Source organism: Aplysia californica, unplaced genomic scaffold (genome assembly GCF_000002075.1).
Source record: "Aplysia californica isolate F4 #8 unplaced genomic scaffold, AplCal3.0 scaffold00720, whole genome shotgun sequence".
Lineage (NCBI taxonomy): Eukaryota > Metazoa > Mollusca > Gastropoda > Aplysiida > Aplysiidae > Aplysia > Aplysia californica.
In genome coordinates this window covers 50,516-52,242 of record NW_004797990.1, presented here as the reverse complement: position 1 = coordinate 52,242, position 1,727 = coordinate 50,516, and the positions used below count along the sequence as shown (strand labels likewise).

The 1,727-nt window shown below is 44.8% G+C and overlaps 1 protein-coding gene across 1 annotated transcript in view; it reads left to right on the top strand.

Moving 5' to 3' along the window:
* The window catches only part of LOC101859817 (serine-rich adhesin for platelets), a gene marked incomplete at its 5' end in the record, with an annotated part of 209,444 nt that overhangs the window by 166,807 nt on the left and 40,910 nt on the right, over positions 1 to 1,727 (top strand). Inside the window, 1 exon segment of the mRNA XM_013088306.2 lies at positions 1,251 to 1,594. Coding sequence (XP_012943760.1) covers positions 1,251 to 1,594 — 344 coding nt within the window.

The following is a 1,727-nucleotide window of genomic DNA, read 5'->3' as shown; positions in this document are numbered from 1 at the left end:
TTTCTCGTTCATGCACAGTAGAATTGTAAATGGGCTGATTCATCAATGTCAAGCTCATAACTATCTGCAACAGGGAACTGCTGCTTTTTCTTTCCTAATCTGTACTATTGTCATTTTTCTTCTACTTTTTTGTATGTTTGTCGCACTCTTGTGACCCGCTATTTCCTGGGTGCCCTGAAAGCCGAAACAGACCCTGTGCTGTTGAAGCTAGAGAGATGAGCAGAGCAAGCCTGGTTCCCTGTAAAGACTTCTCTGTTGACATCCAACCCTTGGCGTTCATAATATGACCTTATCCAGTTGCGAGTGCCGTAAAACCTCTACAAAAAAATCAAAAAAATAAATGAAAAACACTACAGTCCCATCGAGACTGTTTAGTTCATAATATAGAATGCGGGCTGCTTCCACCTTGTCTATCAGTCAGCGTCAGTCAGGGTCACGCGGGTGGTTGGAGGGTGCCACTGGTAGGTCCTACTTCTTTACTTTCCCTCTGTTGTTTCTGTCTGTCTGTTTTACTTTCCCCCAGCACAAAATGACCATTATTGTGTCAATGTGCTTGTCTTTACTTAAACAAAGTCAGGGTCAAAATGGGCAGAGACCAGTACAACGTATATATTATGCAGACATTCTGAAGTGCATGTACTTAATAATGCCTTTGATCATAGGAATCACACTGACTTTCTCGGCGTGCAACGTTTTAAAAGCCAAATCATTACAAAACTGACGTTTCATCTTTTTTACCCCTTTTTGTGAAGTTCGAAATATGTTTTCGGGTAGTTGTAGGGTGGTAAGTCCTACTTCTTTACTTCTCTATTGTTTCTGTCTGTCTGTCTTACTGTCCCCCCTGTGGTGTCGGTAGCCTAGTGGTTAGGCTACCGGACTCGTAATCGAAAGATTTCGGGTTCGGGGGTTCGAGCCTCAGGTCGGTCCGACATTGTGTCCTTGGGAAAGACACTTTACACACAATTCCCATTTGGGTCAGTCTTTTCGGAGATGGACGTTAAACTCGGAGGTCCCGCCTCTTAAATAACCTAATAGTGTTAATAGAGGCGTTAAACCCATACCATTTCACCATATATTTTTTTCACTTTTCCCGCTGCACTAAATGATCACCATTGTGTCTATGTGCTTCTCTTTACTCATACAAACATAAAAAACAAAAACAAAAACAACAAATAAGTAAATGATTTTAACTGTATTTTTAAAATATTGAAATGTTAATTTAAAAATGTTATTTTTGGTGCTTTTTCCAGAGCCACCTGGCGAGCAAGAAGCGCGAGCAGATGAAATCTCGCGCCATGAAGCTACCAGAACTTTCGGAACACTCGGAGCTGGACACGACCAGCAGTAACGGACAGTACAGGGAGGAGGAAGAGGAAGAGGCGGATAAGTCCTCATCCCCACTCTCCTCTAACGCCGGCACCACAAACAGCTCTGGCTCCGCCCCTCCCCGCATCACGCCACAGATCTCGGTGACAGACGAGCATGGAGCCACGCCCCCTGCACCGTCAGACGAGCCGGTCACGCCCAGTCTGCCGGAGTCTTTCCTCAAGAAGCTGGGACTTATTGCACGGAAGGGGAAGGAGGAGGAAGAAAGGTGGGTGGTGTTGTTTGTTTGTTTGTTGTCATTGTTGTTTTGATGTTGTTGTTGCTTTGTTGTTGTTGGTGGTGGTGGTGGAGGTTTCTGCTTCCGTGTGTGTTTGTGTGCGTGTGTGTGTGTGTGTCCGGGT